Below are 26163 nucleotides of genomic sequence, written 5' to 3' on the forward strand. Positions count from 1 at the left end.
AATTACAGTTAACTTTTATTGTTAAATAGGAGTACTTATTTCCTTTAGAGGTATTAAAAGCCAGGTGATAATGGTTTGGAGAGCTGGTAGAAAGAATATAGAGGAAGCGAGAAATAAAATCACCCAGAGGGTGGTGAGGGCTTGGACTTCACTGCCTGAGTTCAGCAGGTGAGGCGGAACCCTAGCCCGGACTAGAATGTGTAGTGAAGGGGTGGCCTCTACCACAGTAAACTCAGGCAGAGGATTCCAAGCCCTCACACCCTCTGGGTGATTTTTGTTTCTTCTCTCCCTGCCAGCTCGTGAGCCACGTGCGGCTCTTTGACATACGATGTGCGGCTTGCAGAACTGTTAGACTGAGGCAGGAGTTGTATGAACTGGTGCTCACCATGGTAGTGAAAGTGGGCACGGCCTGCAATCGTGTGATTGATGTAGATCTCAAACATCGGAAGTTTATTGTGTGTGGCCCTGACATTGAGCAAGTTTGGGCCAGGTAGAGGAAGAGTCATGATTTGCCGTGTCTTGGACTTGCTGCTGGAGAGTGGGGTTTTGCTGGGTAGCTCTATTTCTACTGGCAGGGACACTGTAGACCAAATGGATTTCTTTTATAAAACTTCAAAAATCTTATTATTTTCAATTAATGGGATTAAATTAGCCCTTCTAATTTTTAGCTCTGCATGAATCCCATGCCTTGAAGGATTGACATTTCTGATTTAATGATGCAAACTCTTGTCCTGATATGGGCACTGTTCTCACTTTTTCAACAAAGTTTTGGCAAAATTAGTGGATAACTACTGAAGGATTAAAACTGGTTCCCATTCTTCAATGTGAAATCCTACAGAGGCAGAAATCTGAAACCAACATTGAAAATGCTGGGAAAACCCGGCAGGTTGAGCAGAATTGCAACTAATGTTTCCCATCAATGTCCTATCATTGGAACTGATCAGTATTCCCTCTTGGAGCTCACAGTATCACTGTGGCAATGGGAGGCCACAACAATGGTGGTTATTTCTAACACCTATGGTTTGTAAAGAATATTTAGTTGTGAGGAAAACCACAAGGTGACCATCTGGTATCCAAATGGATTTGAGGTTTTCTTTGATCTTGAACAATATTTGAAATTGCGAGATGGTAATTACGAGGCACAAAAACCTTGATGAAGGACCAGGACCCCAAACGTTGAGTCTCCATTTCTCTCCACTGATGCTACCTGACCCATTCACTTTTTTTGCTTTGAAATGACTCATTCTTGAGACACCAATTTGTGCTAAATTTAGAAACTCTAATGTCAATATTGGCGGTGTCAGTGGCTCTAAAGGTTGAACTTGCTTTTTCAGAGGTTGGAATTGTTAACTGTGAATCTGAGGATTACTTGCCCATTTTAATTTGAAATCAGTCATTTACCCAGGACAGGTCTTGAAGGTGCCAAGTTTGGGGCAAAATCGTTGTCTACGTGAGGAAATGAAGCTGCTGATGTGATGAGCAGCAAAAGTCACCAATGGCGGTGTCACAATACACCTCTGATCATGTACCCAAGGGAAACTGTGCATTGGCATTTGTAAGGCTGTGGGCATCTGCTATTGTGTAGTGAGGTAAAAAACACAAAGTTGGAGAAACTGAGCTGGTCAAACAGTGTAGTTTTCTTCCCCCCATCCCTTATCCGAGGGGATGTGTTCTAAGACCCCAGGCGGGTGCCTTAAACTGCAGATGGTACCGAATTCTATTCAGAGTATGTGTTGCTTAGTGACCACGATACGTTCTCCGAAAATGGGCATTATATGATGTGGATGTTGTGTGAACACCATATTATATACTTAGCAAAGTCATATGGGATATTGTAGTGTACCTGTAAACTTTTTATTTGTAAGTAGGGATATGTGTAGGGACTGGCATGGGCTGTGGGGAGAGAGCGGGGCAGCGGGATCGGCGTGGGGAGAGAGCGGGATCGGCGTGGGGAGAGAGCGGGATCGGCGTGGGGAGAGAGCGGGATCGGCGTGGGGAGAGAGCGGGATCGGCGTGGGGAGAGAGCGGGATCGGCGTGGGGAGAGAGCGGGATCGGCGTGGGGAGAGAGCGGGATCGGCGTGGGGAGAGAGCGGGATCGGCGTGGGGAGAGAGCGGGATCGGCGTGGGGAGAGAGCGGGATCGGCGTGGGGAGAGAGCGGGATCGGCGTGGGGAGAGAGCGGGATCGGCGTGGGGAGAGAGCGGGATCGGCGTGGGGAGAGAGCGGGATCGGCGTGGGGAGAGAGCGGGATCGGCGTGGGGAGAGAGCGGGATCGGCGTGGGGAGAGAGCGGGATCGGCGTGGGGAGAGAGCGGGATCGGCGTGGGGAGAGAGCGGGATCGGCGTGGGGAGAGAGCGGGATCGGCGTGGGGAGAGAGCGGGATCGGCGTGGGGAGAGAGCGGGATCGGCGTGGGGAGAGAGCGGGATCGGCGTGGGGAGAGAGCGGGATCGGCGTGGGGAGAGAGCGGGATCGGCGTGGGGAGAGAGCGGGATCGGCGTGGGGAGAGAGCGGGATCGGCGTGGGGAGAGAGCGGGATCGGCGTGGGGAGAGAGCGGGATCGGCGTGGGGAGAGAGCGGGATCGGCGTGGGGAGAGAGCGGGATCGGCGTGGGGAGAGAGCGGGATCGGCGTGGGGAGAGAGCGGGATCGGCGTGGGGAGAGAGCGGGATCGGCGTGGGGAGAGAGCGGGATCGGCGTGGGGAGAGAGCGGGATCGGCGTGGGGAGAGAGCGGGATCGGCGTGGGGAGAGAGCGGGATCGGCGTGGGGAGAGAGCGGGATCGGCGTGGGGAGAGAGCGGGATCGGCGTGGGGAGAGAGCGGGATCGGCGTGGGGAGAGAGCGGGATCGGCGTGGGGAGAGAGCGGGATCGGCGTGGGGAGAGAGCGGGATCGGCGTGGGGAGAGAGCGGGATCGGCGTGGGGAGAGAGCGGGATCGGCGTGGGGAGAGAGCGGGATCGGCGTGGGGAGAGAGCGGGATCGGCGTGGGGAGAGAGCGGGATCGGCGTGGGGAGAGAGCGGGATCGGCGTGGGGAGAGAGCGGGATCGGCGTGGGGAGAGAGCGGGATCGGCGTGGGGAGAGAGCGGGATCGGCGTGGGGAGAGAGCGGGATCGGCGTGGGGAGAGAGCGGGATCGGCGTGGGGAGAGAGCGGGATCGGCGTGGGGAGAGAGCGGGATCGGCGTGGGGAGAGAGCGGGATCGGCGTGGGGAGAGAGCGGGATCGGCGTGGGGAGAGAGCGGGATCGGCGTGGGGAGAGAGCGGGATCGGCGTGGGGAGAGAGCGGGATCGGCGTGGGGAGAGAGCGGGATCGGCGTGGGGAGAGAGCGGGATCGGCGTGGGGAGAGAGCGGGATCGGCGTGGGGAGAGAGCGGGATCGGCGTGGGGAGAGAGCGGGATCGGCGTGGGGAGAGAATTACCAGTCCATCACTTATTCTCAGTTGGGCCTTGCTTGGAGAATTCTTTGTCTCCCAGCAAGACCCGCAGTTAAGACTGTTTGCTGTGATTCATTGAACAATTGATGTGCTATTAATTACTGAAAAGACCAGAGTTACAGGCTTTTATTACAATAAATGAAGGTCATCCTGTGCTGTGACCCAGGCTTTCTGGGAAGGGGTTATGGTGTTGGAGCCTTTGTACAGTCAAGAGGGAGGAGTCACGAAGCCAGATAAATGAGTGGACAGCAGTTGCCCACGGCGATGCTCAAGGATTATGGCTTTAAGTCCCATACTTCTATCTTGAACGTGAGAGAATGTTGACTATTATTTTCTGGATGAGATGTTAAACAAGGGCTTTACATCCTATCTCCGATTGAGGTTTAGAAAATGATTTCACTGTGAAATAGACCAGGTTTGTTATTATGACCCTTGACTCATCCCCCCGGCGCTACATCTACAGCAGATAGTCTGTGATCCATTGCAAGCTCGAAGTGGCATCTGCCCAAATCTGAGCAGAAGTTTTATCCTCTTGTCGCAAGTAACGTGACTGAACTCTCTGGGCAGTCAGAATGCAGCAAGAAGCAATGACTGATTCTTGGATGCTCGACTTGTAAGAAGCTTTATTTTGGTTTGCAGAATCCAAGAAACCTCTGTACATGGCATTAGATTTAAAAACTGGTTTAAGATATTGATCAGCTCGATAGATCCACGTGCGTGAGTTGAATCCACTCTCTAATGGGAACTGTACACACATTAAACTTGGAAAGAGTCATTTTGGACAACTTCTGTATGTTGGACACTTTAACCCAATGCTGCCCCACTATTCTCCACCATTATTTGTCCATCATGCACCTAAACCAAAGCATTGTTCTGGGTTTAAAGATCTCCCTTTTAAAATACTGTCCTGCACTGGAATATGGAGTGTTTAAGCACTGAATACTAATGTACTGCACTTCTAAGATTATATACATTTCTGCTATGATGTGTGGTCCATAAATATCAAAATCTGTTAACTTTAAAGTAATTATGAATTCAGAGTCTGTATCAGTATATTATGGCTGACATTGGTCAAAATCCTAACCTCATCTTGGAAGGTCTGGACGGTAGGAAACAGTACAGAACTATCTTTTAATTTCAGTGCAATATTGTGTCTTCAGGAGCGGTTTATTTAGGTATTTCTGAGAGTGGGGTACAGGCCTCTCTCAAAGACATAGTAAAGAATTAATTGGAACATTGGTAAAATGCAGATACAGTGATAAGAGAAATGAAAGGAAGCCTGATTTGGGACAGTTTCTTTGAACGTCATGTTTGGAGCCAATCTGAGCCCTTTGTCAAGGTATGAGGATAAAAGCAGGAAGGAGCATGAATAAGGCAGTGGGGGGTGGGGCAGGGGGAGGAGCACAGGCCTGCAGGCAGGAGGCCATCGGTGGATATGGGTGGGAGGAAAATGCTGGTAAGTGATGGGGAGGGGATAGGTTTCTGAATGGAGAGGGAAGATGGTGGAGAGCTGTGCAGGGGGGTGGGGGGGGGGGAAATAAAGAGACAGGGGAGAAGCCTAATGGAGACTGGAGAAGTTTGTGTGAATGCGATCTGACTGGAGAGTGCCCAGATGGAATATTAGGTATTTTTTTTCTCAAATTTGAATGGGTGGCCTTGCACAAATCCATGGACAGTCATGTCAGTGTGGGAGTGGGATGTGGAATTGAAATGAGTGGCCACTGGGAGGTCCCCGCTATTGCAGCAGACCGAGTGAAGCTGCTCAACGAAAGCATCTCCCAGTCTGCGTCCAGAGTCTCTGATGTAGAGGAGACCACAACAGGAGCACGGGATGCAGGAGATGACCCTTCCAGATTCACAAGTCAAGTGTTGCTTCACTTGGAAAGGGAGGAGGTGTGGGCACACTGTAGGATTTCCTGCAGTCACAGAGATGGGTACTAAGGGGTGATTAGTAGGAAGAGATGAGTGGTTGAGGGAGTTGCAGAGGGAGCGGTCCCTGTATAAGGTGGGGAGGGGAAGATGTATCTGGTAGTGTGGATGTGAAGTTGATCTTTCTTTCTGTGACCGATGCAATAAGTGTGTTCTGTAAGCAACAAATGAATAAAGAGTTTGTATTGTTGGTGTTCATAGAAGGAAGACTGGTGGGATCAAAAGTGAACCCCTGAGCCTTTAAAATCTCATTTGAAATGTGGTTGCATTAACAGGGCAAAAAGTCAAGCAACAAAATGGATAACTGAATCTTTTAAAACATGTTCAAGGATGTTGGGCAGTGCAACAATTTAGCAGATTTTGCTCTTCCTCGGAGATTAAGTTTGGCATCAGCTTCTCCTTCCTAACTGACATTAGAGGCAGACAGCAGGAAAAAGGATCTCGGAGGTTCCTGGTTTCCCTGTAAGTTTTTTTTGTATAGCTGTGACATTGCATCCTTTTATATTCATTGCCCTGCACAATGTGATATCCCTTTACCACCCTACGTACTTGCATGGCCTCTTACAAGGATCTCTGGGCCCGAATGGGCACCAAGTTCAATGGAGTTCACTTAACCGGTGACCTATTGTGGACACTCACTATCTCTTGTCAGGAAGGCTCAACAGTGGCTGCACTTCAGAAAACTGAATGGACAAGGCTACTGGCCACCATTATGTCAACCTTCTACAGGACCTGGCCAGATGCATTGCAGCGTGGTACAGTTTCTGCAGAGAAATGGATGGAGGTCGATCCACAGGACCGTAAGAGTGGCAGAGAGGATCACTGAGGTCTCCATCCCCCTCCCTATCAATGTGATTCTCCGGGATCATTGCCTTAAGAAGATGTGCAAAGTCATCGAGGACCCTTTCCACCCCACACACAGCATCTTTCAGCTGCTCCTGTTGGGGAAAAGATGCAGGAGTATTAAAGCCAGCACCACCAGGCTGAGGCACAGCTTCTTCCCACGGGCAGTGCTGAACGACCAAAGGAACTCGCCCTCCGAGACGCTCGTATTCACGAAACAATATATGAATACTTGTTCTACATATGTATTGTTTGTCTGTATGTGTGTTATTCTGGTTGTGTGACTGTGTTTGGCACTGAGAACCAGAGAACACTGCTTTGTCGGCTTGTACTTGTACAATCAGATGACAACAAACTTGACATTAACTGGAAATATTCCCCTCACCTTTGACCTTCCAAAGTGCAATACCTCACATTTGTGTGAATTAAACTCCATCTGCCATTACTCTGCCCACATATGTAACTGGTTTATATCCTGCTGTATTCTTTGTTAGTCCTCTACATTATCCACAGCTCCACCAATCTTGGTGTCATCAGCAAATTTATTAGGCCCAGTCACCTGCTTCTTCATCCAGGTAATTTATGTCAATCAAACAGGGGTCCCAACACTGATTCCTGCAGTACACCCCTGGTCACGGGCCTCCAGCTAGACTGACACCCTTGCACCACTATCCTGTCTTCTGTCGACCAGCCAATTCTGTATCCAAAATATCAATGCACTACGATCCTGTGCGTCTCGACCTTCCCTCTGGATATGGATAAATTATGAGCATAAAGGGATGAGGCTGAACTGGAAGTTAAGGGATGAATTTAATGTGATGGAGGAGAAAGAGCAGCAGATTGAAGGTTCCTGGAGAGGGAACCTTAACATAAAGAATGAACATTGAGAGTGAATGTTCACGAGACAAAACGACATCTCCAAGCAGACAAAGGAATTGATACTATTATTTGATCATATCCTTTGTTGTGTTGGTGATGTTTATTTGGTTCTCTGCTGCTTGGAATAATTTCATGATTTTATTCTAGGTTTATTGCAATTATCTGTTTATTCTTGTTGCTGCTTGGTCAATTTCTGAATTATTTTTCGTGCATATGAAGGAATTTGACTTGCTTTTTAAAAAAAAGTTAAGCACATGCAAAATTTAGTTGTAACACCTAGGGTGCAATATATGTGGGTTTTGTGGCTCCAGAGACAACTTCCTGTTTGTGATAAAGATAGATTACTTTTTTTTCCATTCACTGTCAGCAAAGGAAGGATTTTGTGGCCACATGGTTATCAGTTTTATTGTAGAGTGTCGCCAAAGTTAACTCTTTTGTAAATGTTAGCAGAGAAGATGTAATTTTTTTTCAGGTTGCATTAGATCAGTGGTTCCCAAACTTTTTCAGCTTGCCGACCCCTTGGTCTCCAGGCCACATCCCGAGCACCCCCCCCCCCCCCATATAATGGTGTGGGGAGAGGGGTGTTAGTGGTGACGCTGAGCAGGGTGGGTGCAGGGGGTTAGTAGTGGCACTGCGTGGGTGGGGAGATTATAGGCAGCACTGAGCGGGGAGGGGTAGTGACGCCAGTACATCATGGCGGCCACTGAGATCAGCTGTCGTGAGAACGCCCTGTTGCCTTTTATTTTGCTCACTAGGGCCACCCTGAGTCTGGCCAGAAAATTACTGCACTGGCTTCTTCATTAGAGTGAATAATACAAGACTGAAGCCCTGGACTGTCCCCCATTCCTGGACTGCCCCCTTGGATCTTTCCACTGCCCACAGGGTGGGGGGGGGGGGTAGGGGGCAGTAGTGCTCACTTTGGGAATCATTCCACTAGATTTTTGAGTTTAAAACCATTTGTAAACATTAGGCCCTTTCAAGCTGCCCTGTAAAATGGGGTTAATGGGGCAATTTGCCTGGTTTATGCCCCACTTACAGGGCAGCTTGAAAGGGTCTGACCTGATCAGTGGCCCAAATCCAACCGGGTCCCTGACCTACCTCAGAGGTCATCAGGGAACCCAGTTAAACTTACCTAGGTTGCATCCACTGGTGGCTTGAAAATGAAAATGGCTGACCTGGTTGTTCCAGTGACGTCCACGCATGCGTCACTAGGCCGCATCTACTGAAATGTGCTATGCTTACATCCTGCTGCTCCTCCAATGACCGCAGCATTGGCCCGACAGCAGTGATCACAACAGTTGGCTGCAGGACTGCAGCTCAGCAGAGTTGCTCAGCCAGCATCTGAAAATCGTTCCTGTTCCCGCTCACCATTTGGACTTCGATTAGTCTCCAGTGAGTGAGAGCCGTGTCATTCAATGAGTCATCGCAGAGGTGGGATCCCCTTAAATCGCCAGGTTGGCAATTTAATGGGTTGATTCCCCCTGCAGCTTAAAAGGTGCACCTTTACCCCACTATTCACACCTGGGTCCCAGGAGGGCTGCCCGGGTACTGCAGCTTAAAAATGCCTAGTGGTGGCTTTCACTTGATTTGCATGGTATAGTAAATTCTAGTGTAGTCCTCTGCACTCGTATTTTTTTCTGCATGGACCATGGGATGTACAGACGATGCAAATCCGTGTGCAGTGCACTTTTGATGTTACTTTATTCAAGTGTGTGCATCTACTTCTGAAACTATTGGTGGACATTAAATGCCAGAAATAGGCCAGAGTAAAGTTGATGTGTCCTTAGCAGAGGGCATCACCATCCTGAGCTGTTCATCACTGACCCCATCAGTGATGGAGTCAGTCTCTTTGTCATTTCTCAGAGAATTTAGCAAAGGCTCAGGGTAAAATGAAATGTTTATTTGACAGGAAAGCTCAAGTGAGGAATTTTAAGACATGAACTAAAGTTTTAATTTTGTTCCCAACACATGACAATCCTTTGAGAGCTAGATTTTCTGAACCAAATGTAGTTAAATAATGTTAACTATGTTGTAAACACTCCAGATTGTAGGAATAAAACTCGGGTTTGTCACATACATATGTTGAAACCTTATTATGAGGATAAGGGTAGTGGAGAACAGTCTGTATCAGAGATGTTAGTTGTTGACAGGGTTGAGGAAGTTATAGATCTTAAGATTATGGAAACAGAATCTTGTGAGGGTAACCTTAAAGAAACCATGGTTCCTGTGTGCCTGTCAAACTCAGCAATTTTGGAAAAACTGGAGGAAAAGTTAGGCCATCGTATGTCACAACAATAGATGCAGTTGAAAGAATTAATTTTGAAATATACAAATTTGTTTCCTGATGTGCTATAAAGGACATCAGTAATTTATCATGATGTGGATTTGGGAGATGCAAGTCCCATAAAACAACACTCATAAAGAATAAACATTCAGGAGGTGGAATATATGTTTTTAAAAATATTATTAAACCTTCAAATTCAGATTGGAATTCTCCTTGTGTTCTGGTTCCTAAACCAAATGGAACTGTTAGGTTCTGTTCCGATTATAGGAAGGTTAATTCAGTAACTAAAACAGAGGCTTATCCTCTGACTGTATTGATAAAATTTGGAAAGCTAAATTTCTTACCAAGTTGGATTTGTTGAAAGGCTACTAGTGTGTGCCTCTAACTGAGAGAGGAAAGAATATTTCAGTTTTTGTAACTCCATCTGGTTTCTATTAGTATAATGTGTTGCCTTTTGGCATGAAAAATGCCCCCTGCAACATTCCAAATGATGATTAATTCAGTAATCCAAGGTTAACTCATACAGATGCTTATATTGATGACATGGTCACAAAAAGTGACACGAGGGGAAAAACATCTGAGGGAATTGGACAAATTGTTTGCAAGATTATCTAAAGCAAACTTAACTGTAAATTTAGCAAAAAGTAAATTTGCAAATGCCACTGTAACGTATTTAGATCATGTAGTTGGTCATGGCAAAGCTGCACCTATTCAAGCTAAGGTGAAAGCATTTTCTGAGTTTCCTATTCCCAATGGCAAGAAAGCAGTGAGAAGGTGCTTAGGAAAGGCAGGATATTACAGGAAATTTTGTAGAAATTTTGCTGAGGTTGCTCTTCCTTTAACCAATCTTTTGAAGAAAGGGGAGAAATTTGTGTAGATTAACATTTGTCAGATAGCTTTAGAAAATTTAAAGGATGCTATGGCATTGTTCAGTGTTTTAAAATCTCCTGATTTTGACAGACCATTTTTTAGCAGTGGACGCCAGTGAGGGGGCAACAGGTGCAGTCATATTACAAAAACATGATGAAATTTACCATTCAATTGGCTACTTTAAAAAAAAAAATTCAATGTTCATCAAAGGAACTATTCCACTATTGAGAACGAACTGCTTTCTATAATTGCTTTGCAGAATTTTGATGTATATCTCAGTTTGTCTCATGAACCAATTGTGATATTTACTGACCACAATCCTCTGGTGTTTTTAAATAAAAACAGAAGATTGTTAAACTGGTACAAATAATGTGATAGCAGATTGTTTGTGAAGATGTTAAAATTGATCATGTATAGAAATATATACTCTCAACAATGTTGGAGTAAAATTCTGGGGGGGGGGGGAGGGGGGGAAGGGGAAGGGGAGGGAGAGAGAGGGAGAGAGAGGGAGAGAGGGAGAGAGGGGGAGAGGGGGAGAGGGGGAGAGGGGGAGAGGGGGAGAGGGGGAGAGGGAGAGAGGGGGAGAGGGGGAGAGGGGGAGAGTGACGTGGCTGATTAAAAGGGATCAGTTTGCATCCAGCGAACAACAATTCTCTCTCTGAACTCTGACGTCAACCTTCCTTTTTTTTTAAACTTTATTTAAAATTTTATGACATGACGTGAACCTTCCTGAGTGGTAACCATTTACCTTTCAAGCACCAAAACCTAGTGAACTTTATAAATGTTAAATTCTGTGCACAGTATAAGAATTGCCTGCAACCAGTAAACTTGGAGGAATGAGAAGTGAGATTGGACTGTGAATCAAATAACTTTTCTGAACTTGCACACACATTACATACATGTGCGCTTAGAATTAGAAGGGGGTTAAGTCAATAGTTATAAGATAAAGTGTGATTCTGCTTTCATGTTTAAAGATAATTAAAAGCAACTTTTGTTTAAGTAACCATTTGTCTTTGTTAATTTCTGTTGCAGCTGGGTTTTGGAGTCCTCTGGGCTCGTAACACCCCACACATGAAGGTGATCCTCAGGATGAGGGCCACGTTGGGTATGCCCTTGCCCCATTGTCTGGTGACTTGTACATGGCTACCCTTTGAACCTTTTCCATCTTGGATCCCCATTGAACTATGTAAAATTGCTCTGGTGACCACCAGGGCAAAGTGGCATGGGATGGGCCACACCTGTGCCACATACGGCAGTACTGAGAGCACCTCGTGGCTGATGACCAGGCTCTTCCCTGTTACTGAGAAGGAACGCCATGCCCCCAATTTCTGGTGGACCTTTGCAGTCTGCTCCAATTTTTGTTGGCCCCTCCAAACCAGATCCCCAACACCTTCAGGTAGTCAAATCTGACTGTGAAGGGGATGATGGACCAGTCAAGAGCACTGCCTCACTCTTCCTGTTTACCCTGGCACCTGATGCAGACTCAAAATGGTGCAGATGGTGATCAATGTGCGGACTAATTATGTGCCTGAACAGAAATGGTGACATATATGTACTGGGAGGCCTTGACCAACTCCACTTATGCCCTCTTCTTTCCTCCTGGCTCTATGCAGCACATAAATAAGATTGGAGGGAGCAGGCATCCCTGCCTGACTCCACACTTGATGGGGAACCATGTGTTTCCCACTCATTGGTTTCGACTGCACTACGGCTGTCCATGTAGAGCCATTTCGTCCAATTTTGGATTTCCTTCCTCAAAGCCGATTTTTGGAGAATACATCCATCATGTATGTGTGCATTGTCTGGTCAGCAGCCTTCTGGACTAAGCCGACCAGGCGGGTGTCAACCCCCCCCCCCCCCCCCATCCTGAACATAGATGAGCAGCGCGAGGCTGTCAAAGATTTGCAGGCTGTGGGGAAGCAGGGTCATTCTCAATCTAGACGTCGGCTCAAGGGTTCAACACTGTCTGAAAACAAACTTTTGAATGGAAACTGTTGTAATATGCACAACCCTTGGTTTAATGGTCTGTAGGATGCCAGACTGGGTAACTTTCCAGAAAATACTGTAGTCAACCAGTGGGATTTATTTTTCAAGAAGCTTACAAAGTTTTATTTTTAGCTTTCCAGTGTTTTAATTGAGTCGTGTACATTTAATGAGATTTAATGTTGTATTCACGAGTAATAATTCCAGTAATATAACCACAATACTACTGGCTCTGGGGGACAAAGAAATTACAAGAAATCCCTTGGTTCATCATTTAGCAGATAGCACATTAACATGACTAGAGAAGACTGTGATCAGCATACACAATAAAGGCTTTTCGTTGCTCACATCTGCACTAGGATCCACAAGAAAATGGATCAACTGAAAACTTGAGGCCTGTCCTATTTGAGAAACAGTGCTTCATTCATCTGCCAAACTTAAATAGTTACATTATAATTTAGACATACATCGTGGTAACAGACAATTTGGGGCCACAAGCCCGTGCCGCCCAATCAATCTACACCCCCGGTACATTTTGAACAGTGGGAGGAAACTGGAGCCCCCGGGGAAAACCAGGGGAGACACGGAGAATGTACAAACTCCTTACAGACAGCGTGAGATTCTAACCCTGGTCGCTGGCGCTGTAAGAGTTGTGCTAACCGCTACGCTATTTCTTTCATTATTTTGAAGTGCAAAGTTAACAAGAATGCACTTTTGAGTAAGAGGGAGAAAGGTCATGAGGAGGTGTAGACCAACAGGCAGCTCATGGGTTCAATGTGATTTTCCTTGCCACCCTCCCCCTAGTGATGAATGGAAGAAGTGTCCTGATAGCATGTTATGTACAGTGAATATAAACCAATCTGTATTGTCACATCATCCCAAAACAAATTTTGGATGTAGATTGTCAAATATAAATCATCACAGCATCTGTTACCACTTTCAGTGTTGATTTCAGCTGTGCATTTGGACAGCTCTTGACACAGTGGAAGATAAGTTTGCAGTTAAAACCTATGGAGGAAGATCTGTTCCTTTTTTTACACACCAAACTCCTAATATATATTTTAAGGAGATGGGAACAAAAAGATTTTTCTTTTCAGAAGCAATGTCCAGCAACAAGCTGCAAAAAAATAACTCAAAAAGATCCAGCAGATGCTATTGCAGTCGACAGACAATCAATCTACTTCTTCACGGGACTAATACCATAGTAACGGGCACTTCAAAGACCTGAACCTTTTTCTTTATTGATCTTAAAGGACCACCTTCATTTTTTTTTCATAATGATTTCAACTAATGACAATGTGTTGTAGTATTTTAGATGCATCAATACTGGCAGGCCCAATGTAGCCAAAAACATGTCCAAAAAAACCACAGCAACATAACAAATATTGTACCTAAAAGATTGCAAAACCTTAAGTGCTTTCCTGCCCGTGAGCTGAGTAATCAAACTAATAAAAACCTGTATTGATGTACATCTTGCAGAAGTAAACAGAATATGATCATGAAACCTCGTACACCCAGCTAGCATCACATTTGGATAACTGATGTGAGGTCCTGCTGCCGGCCTTCCTTCATTTGGGGTCCTTCTCCTGCACTGCTAAGGTTTATCGATTTCTCAATCCACAGAAACACAATTAGTGATTTTTCTTTCTGGTTGATCGTCTATGTTTTAGTACGGCAAGAATGGTGGGTGGAATGCGAGTGTATCGCTTTGTATCCCAGCCAAACAGTAGTTTCTGTGGGAGAGACTCCTGGCACTCAGCAGCTCTGGCACAATCCTTCTGTGACGCTGTCGCCCATTTCTTCTCCGCTAGTTTAGAAACAAGATTGTTGAGGTGAGCTTGGGGCATGGAATAAATCTGACTAACGTGAACAATATCCAGTATAAAAAGTTGTCTCCTCTTCTGCTGTTAATACAAGAGGAAAGATCATTGGAAAATGAATGTATTCTGTATGAAACAACGGATAGGCATGCACCTTTCTAAAGGGCTCAGGCCCAAAACATTGGTTCTACATCATTGCCTCCCATGGACTCTGTGGGACCTGCTGAGTTTCTCCAGCATTTTGTGTATTAATGTACTATGCAGTGATAGTGGGCAGGTTGGTCATAAACTTCCAAATGCTTCAGACTCCAGAAAATCCAAGTCGATGGAAAAACTACAAATGCAATAATCTCATTTGGGAAAGGAGAGCAACATGTACAGGAAACCATTGGAGAATTAGCAAAATATCTGGTGTTGGGAAAATGCTAGAGTCTATTAGTTATGCACAATCTATTGCACCATCATTATTAAGGATTTGGTAGCAGGACCTTTTGAAAGCTGTGAGGAGTATTGGGTTTCATGAAGGGGAAATTAAGTTGACAAATGTATTCTTTGATGTTCTAAGCAAAGGGCATCCAAGTAAAAGTAGCAGATGTGTACATGGGATTTCTAAATAGGCATTTGATAGGGAGTTACATAAAAGATCGCTGCAAGAAGTGCTCTTGGTAATCGGGGCCACAGTGACATGGATGGAGGATTGGCCAGCCAGGAGAAAACGAGAAACACCTAACTGAATCATTTTCCAAATCAACACAGGGGCCTCCACACTTTGCAATCGACAACGATGACTTCCATTAAGGGGCTGTGCACTTGATTCACATTTGTCAATTGGGATTGGTAAAAAGAATGGGCAAAATATTCAGAGGGAGTAAATGAGGAGATGTCTGATCAGATGTTTAAATGTTGCAGTCTTGATAGATATGCCTGCCCTCTTGCATGAAACAGACATTTAGGCTGCAAGTGCAGCTTGGAATTGGGAAGCAAATGGAGTGATGGCCTTTGACTGAAAAGCAGTAGGTCTTGGTCCAACTGAACAGGGTAGTGATGGGTCGAGTTTAATTTCAGGAGGAATACATGTTCTTGTACGGGAGGTGCTTCAGGGAAAATTGATTTTGGGATGAAGCTGTTACCTTCTAAAGAAAGGTGAGAGTCTTATCGGGTCTGGAGCAGATGTTTACCCCAAAGGGGATCTAGATCTAGGGATATTGTTTCAGAATTCGAACAATGGAGAAGACCAATATTTTCTTTCAGAGACTTGTGAATTCTCTATCCCATGGATTCAAATACAGTAAAACCCCGGTATCCAGAATTCAAGCAACTGGCAAATAAATATATAAGGAAAATAAATATAAAAAAAAGAATAAATTAATAGGTAAAAAATGTAAGTTTAAAATTATAAATGTTTTCTGAAGTAAAACGTAACTCTTTGGTGAACATGGGAGCAAATATTAACCCAGCCGAGAGCCTTGGTTGTGTTTTGCTCGTAGCAGCTGTTGGGATAAAGTTGTGTCAAACAGCACTGGTGTCGGCCAGGATGAAGATCTGGTTGATGCCGTTCGCTGTTGGGGTAACTCTCTTAAAGTGTCTCCTTAGTAAGAGTCGCCCCGGTCAGAGGCTTTATCTGTAAACTTTGGGGGGTGGTGGGTAACTATTTGTAATGCTATTGTTTGTCTTTCGGGCAGCTCCATGGAGTCTGCAGATGCAACGACGGTTAAATGTTTTCAAAGAATGTGTCTGGAAGTAAAGTAAAATGCTTTAAAGTTTATATATTCATGCAAGTGAAGTTTTAGTTTACTTTTCAACTGTTTATTCTTAATGCAGTATATAATTGGGTATTGTAAGAGTAAGTTTCAAGCAACTGGAAAATCCACTTATCCGGGTTCTACCAATCTCTGTAGGCTCCAGATGCCGGGGGTTTAACTGTATTAATCAAATCTAAGGTAGATGGATTTTTGGTGTATCAGGGAGTTGAGGGTTTTCAAAAACAGACAAATGGAGCTGAACCAATGATCAGATCATCCACGATCTTATCAAATAGTTCAACAGGTGGGAGAGGCAAGTGGCCAACTCCTGCTCCTATTTCTTGTACAACTGATGCTGCATGGTCCTCAAAGGGCTCAACTATGCATGTTTCAGTTCCCTCATCTCATGGTATTTGCAAAATATTCATCCAATCTACTTATTACTTTGTCACCTCCTTGGATCCTCTGCGCAGTATCTCTGTGCTCTCCACAAATGGAGCAATCCTATCTCAATACCTTCAATCAAATAAACTACTGAAAAGACCATGTCAATGCGGCCCATCACGCCCACAGTACTACTCCCTTTTGCCTGCATTAAATATGTATCCCTCCATTCATGTACCTGTCTGTCCAGGTGCCTTTTGTGCGTTGGTGTTGTTCCAACATGCACCACCTCTTCCAGCAGCTAATTTCCAGATACCAACTACTCAGAGTAGAAAACTTTTACCCCTCAGATCTGCTTGAAACTTCCTTTCTCCTCTTAATCCTGAGCTCCCTAGTGTTAGACACCTCTACCATGGGAAACTGGCTCTCCACCTTTGCTTTTCCCCTTAATACAAAGAACCACCATCACATTACCTTTGTTCTAAGAAGCAGTCTGTCCAGCCCCTTCCCTTCACCTCCCCCCCCACCCATCCCCTGCCTCACTCCAACATTGCCCCGCCCCTTGGCACAACCTCTGCCCCCGACACTGTCCAGCCCCTTACCCCATCCCCCACCCCACATTGTCATTTTGAGGGTGTGTCGTCAGAACCATGTTGCTGTCCACTGTTTTCAGCTGAACACACTCTCTCTTACCAAGAGCTGCTCACTTGTCCGAATCCACGTTTAAAATGTCTTGGCAGTTGTTCTGATGTCCACGAAGAGCAGGACTATAATTTATGAGGATGGAACTTTGAATTTAAACCAATAATGCTCAAAAGCAGCCTCAGAACACTTGAAAATTGTCCAAGCTCAACTTGGATAAAAGTGATCAACTTAAGGCCCTGCTGTCTTTGTAATGGGTTTCATGCACTCAAAACTGACAGAGTTTTCAGGAAGAGCCTGATAGACTTCATTCAAAATGAGTTCAGAGGAAAACAAGACAGAGACACTTACTATCAGCACATAATGGTCTCATCTGCATTGAAATCTGAAGGGATGGAGAACAAAACCACTCGCAGGCTTTGGCTGGTAGTTCCAGTATTATGTACTTCGAGTCGTCAGTCACGCACACTAGCTGAAGGCACAAGGTTAATGAAATACAAACAGCAATTGTAAGAAAGGTGAGAGCCTGTCGTATACGGTGGTGAATCCATGGCTGAACGTCTGCAAAGCCAGAGTTCCCAGGATCCTACTTGCAAAGAAGGAAGTTTCCTCGATCTCGCCCTCAAATAAATCTCCACTTTCCCCAAGATTGGTAAAACAGTCAGGTTAAAAACAAATGGACATTTTCTGTATCTACACCTAACCTATGTTCTCACTCTGGTTTTAAGGGAAAAAGTACGTAACATTTGATCGTGTGACTTAATATTCAATGTGGCCACATTTTCTGTCAAAATTCTTGAAGTAACAATGAGATGATTCTTCCTTGTTTGAGAACGGTGAGGCTACAGTTGTGATAACCAAGTCACCCAAAACCATGGACCCACCCCCCCCCCCACCCCCAAACTACTGGGACTGTTAATGCAATCATAGTCAATATAAAACTTATCAGTCGAATATCTGCTGGGATGTCCTTTGGTTATTGCCTTATAGGCTGCTAGCCTATTGATCGAACCCTTCAGTTATTCGTATTGGGTGTTACACTCTTTAGAATATCCCAAATTCTGCTGACATTTTCATAAATCATGCCCCTTTTATGCTTATTATGAATGACCAGACATTTGTGACTTGAATGCATGTTAAAAACAATGCACAAACTTGTTATAGAGAAAAGAAATGCTGCACACAGCATCTACCCACTATCTTGTCATGTACCGAGCTCTAAAACATGCAGTGGATCATCCCACAACACAATTTACACTTCCAACAATTCAAGATTAGGTGCAGAAGGTCTCCGAATCGTCAAACACATGTGCAGAAGGAAGTAGAGCAGAATTCATACAGGAGGTAAGAATTTTCTATCACCTCTGGAAAATCTATTCAGCACCAAATGGTGTTTACTTGCCTCATGTTTTGACCATCTCCCTTTTTTGATGCTGATACTGAAGTTCCTCTCTTGGTGAGGAAGCCAATCCTTTTCTTCGTCCAGAAAGAACACCAGAAAGGTGCCATATAGCTTGACCTTCGTCAGGGCTTCTTTTCCTGCTGGAGTTTGAAACTCCAGTTCAATCGCTTCCTTCCAGCTCACTGTTTAATTAAAGTCACAAATCCTTTGTAAATTGCAATCAAAAACCAAAAGAAAATAAATTGGCAGTTAACATGAAGCAATAGTTTCTACGTGACCCTGGAGTTCCATCCAGCTAAAAATATGCAGTTGGTTATTGTTTATCTAATAATTTTATGTAAGTAATTTTCAGCTTCAGGTGTTTTTTTACTGCTATTTTCATCGTTGGCCATAAAACACCTTGTATGTTTTCACTCAATCTTAAGGGAAAGAAAAGTGTATGTAAACAAATGATGAATGCTTTTCAAAACCTGGCACAATGCCCTAAAATTATTGCACCTGAAGCCAATGTAATAAAAATGTACGTGGATCTCTTAGCTCGTTCTGGATTGAATGATATTTAAATTGACATTTTTACCCATTGCTCTGGGAATGCAGATCGAAAAAAACAGCCTACATCGTTGCTAAATTAACTTGTGCACCCACAGCTTTTGGTTATAGATTTGCAAATGGACTGACAGTTTTCTATTTCCTTTTGTGAAGGATTTACAAAACTAACAGGACCCTTACATAACTGGCATGGGTACAGTCCTAATCTTGCAGGTTCCAGAGCTCAGTAAAAACAGTGCCAGAGCGCCCCCCCCCCCCGAGGTGTTGGAGCAGTGTCCCTGTGAAGAAATGTTAGTCCTATCGGACAAGATGGACTGAGTTGTTATAGTGACAGAATCAGATTCAATCCATAACTGTTAAAACCAATTTGGAACTGTAGAAGGATGAGAGTGGGACTACTTGGTATCTCACTAAAGGCTTCCTATTTTGTAAACTAGGCCAGTGTTAATAGAGAAAGTAAAATATCCAAATATGCACCTGCATTTCAGGGCATTCTAGATTTGCCCAGAATAATCTGGGGTTTTTTTTCATGCTATTTTCCAGGAATGACTTTGTTCAAATAACTATATTCTTTGAGATAATGACCTCTACCTATTTTTCCCAATGGTCTAGATGTTGGAAGGATAGTTTGAAGCCAGTTTTTGGGAACAAGAGGCTTTTGCTGGTTGTTGGACTTGGCAAAGTTTAACTCCACCAAACTCCAGCACATTTCGTATGTTCTTCCCTGCCACTTGCCTTGCAGCAGAGGGTGGGCTCGGACCAGCCTTGTATTAAGGGCATTGCTATTACTTGGTGGAGCAGAGGGTGGGCTCGGACCAGCCTTGTATTAAGGGCATTGCTATTACTTGGTGCAGCAGAGGGTGGGCTCAGACCAGCCTTGTATTAAGGGCATTGCTATTACTTGGTGGAGCAGAGGGTGGGCTCGGACCAGCCTTGTATTAAGGGCATTGCTATTACTTGGTGGAGCGGAGCAGAGGGTGGGCTCGGACCAGCCTTGTATTAAGGGCATTGCTATTACTTGGTGGAGCAGAGGGTGGGCTCGGACCAGCCTTGTATCAAGGGCATTGCTATTACTTGGTGGAGCAGAGGGTGGGCTCGGACCAGCCTTGTATTAAGGGCATTGCTATTACTTGGTGCAGCAGAGGGTGGGCTCAGACCAGCCTTGTATCAAGGGCATTGCTATTACTTGGTGCAGCAGAGGGTGGGCTCGGACCAGCCTTGTATCAAGGGCATTGCTATTACTTGGTGCAGCAGAGGGTGGGCTCGGACCAGCCTTGTATCAAGGGCATTGCTATTACTTGGTGCAGCAGAGGGTGGGCTCGGACCAGCCTTGTATCAAGGGCATTGCTATTACTTGGTGGAGCAGAGGGTGGGCTCGGACCAGCCTTGTATTAAGGGCATTGCTATTACTTGGTGGAGCAGAGGGTGGGCTCGGACCAGCCTTGTATTAAGGGCATTGCTATTTCTTGGTGGAGCAGAGGGTGGGCTCGGACCAGCCTTGTATTAAGGGCATTGCTATTACTTGGTGGAGCAGAGGGTGGGCTCGGACCAGCCTTGTATTAAGGGCATTGCTATTACTTGGTGGAGCAGAGGGTGGGCTTGGACCTACCTTGTATTAAGGGCATTGGGTGGGCTCGGACCAGCCTTGTATTAAGGGCATTGTTATTACTTGGTGGAGCAGAGGGTGGGCTCGGACCAGCCTTGTATTAAGGGCATTGCTATTACTTGGTGGAGCAGAGGGTGGGCTTGGACCTACCTTGTATTAAGGGCATTGGGTGGGCTCGGACCTACCTTGTATTAAGGGCATTGCTATTACTTGGTGCAGCAGGTGAAGATGGAAACGCTGTTTGAAATTCCGTCGCAGGGCTCCTTGCTCAGCGCCACACCGGCTGTATGTGGGGGGCGGCAAGTCGGCCAGCAGGTTTCGGACCATTTCCCGCTCCCACTTGCCCAAACAACCCCGAGCCCTGGCCCGAGCCATGAAGTCCCGCTTCTCTCCCGCGCTCCTGGCTTGGCCGCTCCGTCCCGCCGAGCCCCAGAGACTGCAGTCGGTCTCCCCCTTTCCCAGAGGGTGGCGGCCCCAGCCTGGACCCGCCTGCCTTTGGCAAACGACCTTCCCCTGCAGCATGTCGAACGCCCTTCTGTTCCAGCTCCTGGCCGGTTGGCCGCCCCCCTTGGAGGGGTTTCGCTGCCCAGCGGCAACCCCCAGAGCCAGGACCGCCCAGCTCAGCGCGAACAGCTCGCGGGGCCACATCGCCGCCCCGATCCCCGGTCGATGCAGGCTCGCCCCCTCGGATCCTGCTTCCTGGATGTGCCCGGCGCTAGTCTCTGCGGAACCTCCTCTTGTTTCTCCCAGTCCCTTGGTCTCCAGACTCCTTCCCACCTCTCGCCCACTTCGATCTGCGCCCCTCTCAGGCTCCCAGCCGGCGCCGGGACGTCCCTCGAAGGGCTGTCGGGGTGGAATGGGGGGGGGGGGGGGCGACACGTGTGTGAAGGAGGGGCGCCTTCCTCGCTGAACTGGCCGCCGCCCTGGAGCCGCGGAGTCTGAGCGTTTCGCCCTGTTCGGGACCCCCCCCCCCCCCACTCCCCGGGTGCGTCCGGCAGCTCCCCGGTACCTGGGCGCTGCTCAGCGGCAGGGGAACGTGAAGTTCGGGGGTGGGGGGGTGGGGGGGTGGGGGGGTCCTGGCCCGAAGATCGTGTATTTGCAAAATAATCGCCGATAAGAACATGTAACCGGTGACATTTATCGGCAGGAGATGGATCACGGACCATCCTCGGGCCGCAGAATTAGATTCATTCATTAATAAAAACCAAGCGTCCAAAGCCAAGTCAAGAGCGATGTTGCTGGGAATATTCAGCATCAGTCCCGGAGAATTTGGGAAGAGAAACGGGATTAACATTCCCCAATAAATGACCGAACTGCATTTGATCTCCCCCAGCGCAGGAGGCCACGGGAGTGTCGCATCCACTGGGTGTGTGTTGGCGGAATGTATCAAACCACTGTGTTCAGGGAGGTCAATACTTGCATTCCCAATGTTGCTACATTTAACAACCAAATAACCTTGAAGGCGTGTTTGCATCTCTCAGAACGGTTCGTGGGCACAGTACAATCCTTTGGAATAATCCCACATGACGCCACTACATAAATCAGTTAGTTTTTTTTTCTAATTAGGACAAAGGAGAGAGATTTTTCATGCACCATCAAGAGCTTCCAGTGTTGTATGTAAGAAATTTTTTTTGGGTGAAAGGATAGCTTTCATCCTTGAAGTGGTATAGAGAAAGCAGTAACCAGAAGATGCATCTAGAAAACTGTTTTAAAATTGTAATAGTGGACCAGAATTAGCAAAGTTTGGAATGAGGTCAAAGTTTCTCAGATAGGGTGATTCCTCCCTGGAGGGGCACGAGAGACCAAGCTACTGCATTCATTGAAGAACTGATTTGACGTTGAAACATAATACATGGGAGTAGAAATAGGCTATTCAGCCCATCGAGTCTCCCCCACCATTTAAACATGAGCTGATCCATTTTCCCACTCAGCCCCACTGCCCGGCCTTCTCCGCTTCACCTTTGATGCCTTGGCTAATTAAGAACCACCCAATCTCTGACTTGGCCTCCACAACCACCTGTGGCAACAAATTCCACCGATTGACCACCCTCTGGCTGAAGAAATTCTTCTGTTCTAAGCAGACGTCCTTCCATCCTGAAGTTATGCCCTCTAGTCCTAGACACTCCCACCGTGGGAAACAACCTTTCTTAATCGACTCGTCCATGCCTTTCAACTTTTGAAATGTTTCAATGAGAAGCATTTCAGACTCCTAAATTCTAATTAGTACAGGCCAAGAAGCTGTCAAACGGTCCTCATATGATAACCATTTAATTCTTCGAATCATCTTTGTGAACCTCCTCTGAACCCTCTCCAATGTTACCACATCCTTTCTTAAACATTGAGCCCAAAAATGCTTACAATATTCCGTGAGATCTCACCAGTGCCGTATAAAACCTCTACATCACATCCCTGCTCTTGTATTCTATTCCGTTTGAAATAAATGCCTTCTACACCACCAACTCATCCTGCAAGTTTGCCTTTAGGCTATTCTGCACGAGGACTCCCAGGTCCCTTTCCATCTGCGAATATTCAAATTTCTCTCCATTTAGAAAATAATCTGCCAATGTATTTCTTCCTCCAAATTCATGACTGTATACTTTTTGAAATGGTATTTCTTTGACAGTACTCTGCCCATTCTCCTAATCTGTCTAAATCCTTCTGCAGCCTGCGGATCATGAAGGGTGACCAAGCAATGGCAGACAATGTCTTTGAATACAGTAATGATCTTGTGATTTTTCTAATTTGTCTGACTGAGGAGTACATTATTACATGCACTTGCTATTGGGCCAAAGGTGAAGACTTAAACTGACTTGAGTTAATTGGATCCTGCAAACCAAACTGATATTGAAATGAGGTTAAACAAGACCTGCCATTCCAAGCGAGCAATGTAGGAGAGATGCCTGTATTCTGGCCCAGATTCTGGATTAAAGCAGTACTCTACAAGAACAGTATAGCAGCAATGCAAAACCATATCATGTTGCACTGATTGACATGGTGTATATATTTAATATGTGAACAAAAATAAAAGGTGAATAAAATAAAATAATATGTGAACAAAAATAAAAGAAAAGGTACAAGGACTGCCTAAAGAAATCTCTTGGTGCCTGCCACATTGACCACCGCCAGTGGGCTGATCTCGCCTCAAACCGTGCATCTTGGCGCCTCACAGTTTGGCGGGCAGCAACCTCCTTTGAAGAAGACCGCAGAGCCCACCTCACTGACAAAAGACAAAGGAGGAAAAACCCAACACCCAACCAACCAATTTTCCCCTGCAACCGCTTCAACCGTGTCTGCCTGTCCCGCATCGGACTTGTCAGCCACAAACGAGCCTGCAGCTGACGTGGACATTTACCCCCTCCATAAATCTTCGTCCGCGAAGCCAAGCCAAAGAGAACAAAAATATATTGTGAGCAATAATTTCATATCAAATTTGACTACAGCTGCTTTTGAATTTTCTTATTGGCTGGGTTGTTATCTTCATATTAACATCAATATTTTGTTTAATTGACAATAGTGGGCACATTTCTACCGAGGTTGCATCTTCTTGCCTATTTCCAAATGAGACAAAAACAAGTGGATAAAACAAAAAAAAAGGAATACTAAAGGCAAAGCTTTCCAATGGGTATTGGACAAGACTCTGCAGACAGGAATTTGAGCAGACAATAAAATATCATATTGTGAAAATTTAATCGGGCCCGATACAAGCTTGAAGGGAGGTTAAATGTTTAAGATGTCTGGAGAGTAGAACTATGAATTGCTTCAAGGCCAGTGCTTCTCAGGAAATTAACCATGGTAAAGTCATCAAGCTTTGAGCCGTTATATACGGGATTACCAAACAATTCAAAGAAAAACATGAAAATCTAGGAAAATATGAATTTTAAAACACTGAGCTACAGTGGATTCAATAAAATGGGTTTGCTTGCAATAGGATAAAAATGACAGAGAAATACTGATTTGAAAACCACCTGTCAAGCAGATTGTTTTTGATGCCTTAAAAAAGGGGAGAAACCAACACTCGCTCGAGACCAATGAAGATGGGATGAGGATTGAATGAAGCTGCGAGAATTGAATTTTACACTAATGGTGTTTGTGAGGAGTTGGTTTTCACCAAGGAAGAGATGCGCAAAGCACTTAACATAATCATTTGAAGATGATAAGTCTAGCAGGTCTGGATGGAACATTGATCACTATGGACTTTCCTTCCCTCCTGTTGGAGATTAATTACATTGTTTAGTCCATAACTCCAGTATATTTGAATCATGTGACCATAAGATTGGGAGGGCTACCTGGATGGGTTTACATGATCCCAATAATTCTATATTTTTCTGCTTCTCAGTCTGTGGGAAGCCTCCTGAACTACTTTGGAGCAGTTTGTGTGATGCCACAACTGACCTTGTATTTTCTAGTCTTGTGGCACCGATACCTCTTTCCTGATGGCAGGAGCGTGTGCTGAGTTGTGCAGGTACTTGATGTACTAGGCTTTGCCTGTGATGTACTAGGCTGTGTCCATGATCTTTTGCAGGGCTTTGTGCTCAGAAGTATTGGTGCCCCATACCCGGCTGTGATGCAGCCATTCATCACCCTTTCCATCATGCATCCATAGAAGTTTACTAGGGTTTCTGGTGTCATGCCAAACTTCTGCAAACTCCTGAGGAAGGAGGGGCACTGACCTGCTTTCTTGAAAATGACAATGTCTAGGAAAGGTCTTTCAAGATGGTGATTCCCAGGAATTTAAATTTGCTCACCCTCTCTGATTTCCCCCAATGATCACTGGATTGTAAACCTCTAATTTTCCCTTCCTGAAATCCCCAATCAGCTCCTTAGTTTTGGTGACATTGAGTGAAAGGTTGTTGTTATTACACCATTCAGCCAAGTTTAAAATCTCCCTCCCGTGTGATGATTTTTTTTTACACAGCTCACTACTGTGGTATCGTAAGCAAATTTGTAAATGATATTGTTGGACTGAGCCTCACAGTGTAAAGCGAGTAGAAAGCGAACAGAGCAGGGGGCTAAGTGTACATCCCTGTGGTGCTCTGGTACTGACAGAGATTGAGGAGGAGAAGTTCTTACCGATCCTCACTGTGGTCTGGAGGTGAGGAAATCCAGGATCCATTTACATAGTGGGTGTTGAGGCCCAGGTCTTGGAGTTTGCTGATCAGTTTGAGGGGTTGATGTTGTTAAATGCCAAACTGTAGTTGATAAAGAGCATCCTGATGTATGCATCTTTGCTGTCCAGGTGTTCCAGTGTTTTGTGTAGAGCCAGTGAGATGGCAACTGCCATAGGTAGATCTGTTGCTGTGGTAGGCAAATTGGAAAAGAACCATGTCACTGCTCAGACAGGAGCTGATTTTGTGACTGGTAGTGCTATAAAGATTTTGGACATCTGGCAACACTGGCTCTCTCCCTCTTAACTCCAGGCTGCAAGCCATGGGCAGTTCCAGAGGGTTGACTGCGATGGTGGTGAACATTGCAAGTTTAACCCTCATTAATTTGTGTTCTCGGAATACCATGGCTGTGAGTGGTGGAAACTGTGTTTAACCCTCATGTTCCCAATCTGCAGTTCAGATGGTTTAGCTTTGTGTGTGTGTCCATTTTGTGAATGAATAGGCGTAAATAAAGACCACTGTTCATTAATAACGTGTCCAGCCTCCCAATGTGGCTGAAAGGCATCTTCAGGATGAAGACCCACTTCAGTTAAGAACTGCACTTGGTGTCCAAAGAGGAAATGTGGTGAGGAACTTGAAATTGTGGCATTCCCTGCTGCCCGTGGTACTCGATCAGTGTAAACCCTTTCGGGTCT

General features: G+C 45.6%; 1 protein-coding gene across 7 annotated transcripts in view; it reads right to left on the reverse strand.

Moving 5' to 3' along the window:
* Positions 1 to 21404, reverse strand: part of LOC138738420 (uncharacterized) — a 56861-nt gene extending 35457 nt beyond the window's left edge. The window contains exons 1-4 of one of the 7 annotated variants that reach the window (XM_069888589.1): positions 20549 to 21386; positions 18209 to 18390; positions 17158 to 17278; positions 12237 to 14119 (exon numbers count right to left, since the gene is read on the reverse strand). In XM_069888589.1, the coding sequence (XP_069744690.1) occupies positions 14079 to 14119; positions 17158 to 17278; positions 18209 to 18390; positions 20549 to 21011 (807 nt within the window). In that variant the 5' untranslated portion in view covers positions 21012 to 21386 and the 3' untranslated portion in view covers positions 12237 to 14078. Of the gene's footprint in view, positions 1 to 12236; positions 14123 to 17157; positions 17279 to 18208; positions 18391 to 20548 lie in introns of those variants that run through there. The other 6 variants (XM_069888587.1, XM_069888592.1, XM_069888590.1 and 3 more) reach the window with 6 other exon arrangements.
* Between the last annotated feature and the right edge of the window lie 4759 nt (positions 21405 to 26163).

The sequence above is a fragment of the Narcine bancroftii genome, chromosome 7 (assembly GCF_036971445.1).
Source record: "Narcine bancroftii isolate sNarBan1 chromosome 7, sNarBan1.hap1, whole genome shotgun sequence".
Taxonomy (NCBI): domain Eukaryota; kingdom Metazoa; phylum Chordata; class Chondrichthyes; order Torpediniformes; family Narcinidae; genus Narcine; species Narcine bancroftii.